Genomic DNA, 384 nt, shown 5'->3' with positions numbered 1-384 from the left:
TCGCGGTTATAACTTACCAAAACATTTCTACAAATTTAGCAGAGGAGCGGCAGAGAAGGAGTCGTGATAAAAGGCAGAATCGGAGACAGCAGGAAGAAGAAAATCATGAAATTATTAATGTAGATGAAGAAGAAGGAGAAGGAGCCCAAGAGACACTGAATAAAGGAGAGAGCCCTGACAGCGTTGGTTTAGCTGTTTTTTACAATCGTATAGCGAGTCCTACGAGAAAAGGAAAGTTATCCCTTCGAAGTGTAAAAGAAAACGAAAGCAAGAAAGAAAGAGTGGAAAGAATCGGAAAGAATTTCGTTAGAAGAGGGACTGAAAAAGAGACAAGAATTAATAGAACTAAGCAAAGAATCAAAAGACAGGCAAAAGAAAATGGAG

The 384-nt window shown here is 38.8% G+C and overlaps 1 protein-coding gene across 1 annotated transcript in view; it reads left to right on the top strand.

The window, feature by feature from the left end:
* Positions 1-357, top strand: part of LOC119581981 (protein PXR1-like) — a gene marked incomplete at its 3' end in the record, with an annotated part of 14,510 nt that extends 14,153 nt beyond the window's left edge. The window contains 1 exon segment of the mRNA XM_037930170.1: positions 40-357. Coding sequence (XP_037786098.1) covers positions 40-357 — 318 coding nt within the window.
* Positions 358-384: the final 27 nt, after the last annotated feature.

Source organism: Penaeus monodon, chromosome 15 (genome assembly GCF_015228065.2).
Source record: "Penaeus monodon isolate SGIC_2016 chromosome 15, NSTDA_Pmon_1, whole genome shotgun sequence".
NCBI classification, from domain to species: Eukaryota; Metazoa; Arthropoda; class Malacostraca; order Decapoda; family Penaeidae; genus Penaeus; species Penaeus monodon.
This window is presented reverse-complemented; position numbering and strand designations above follow the sequence as displayed.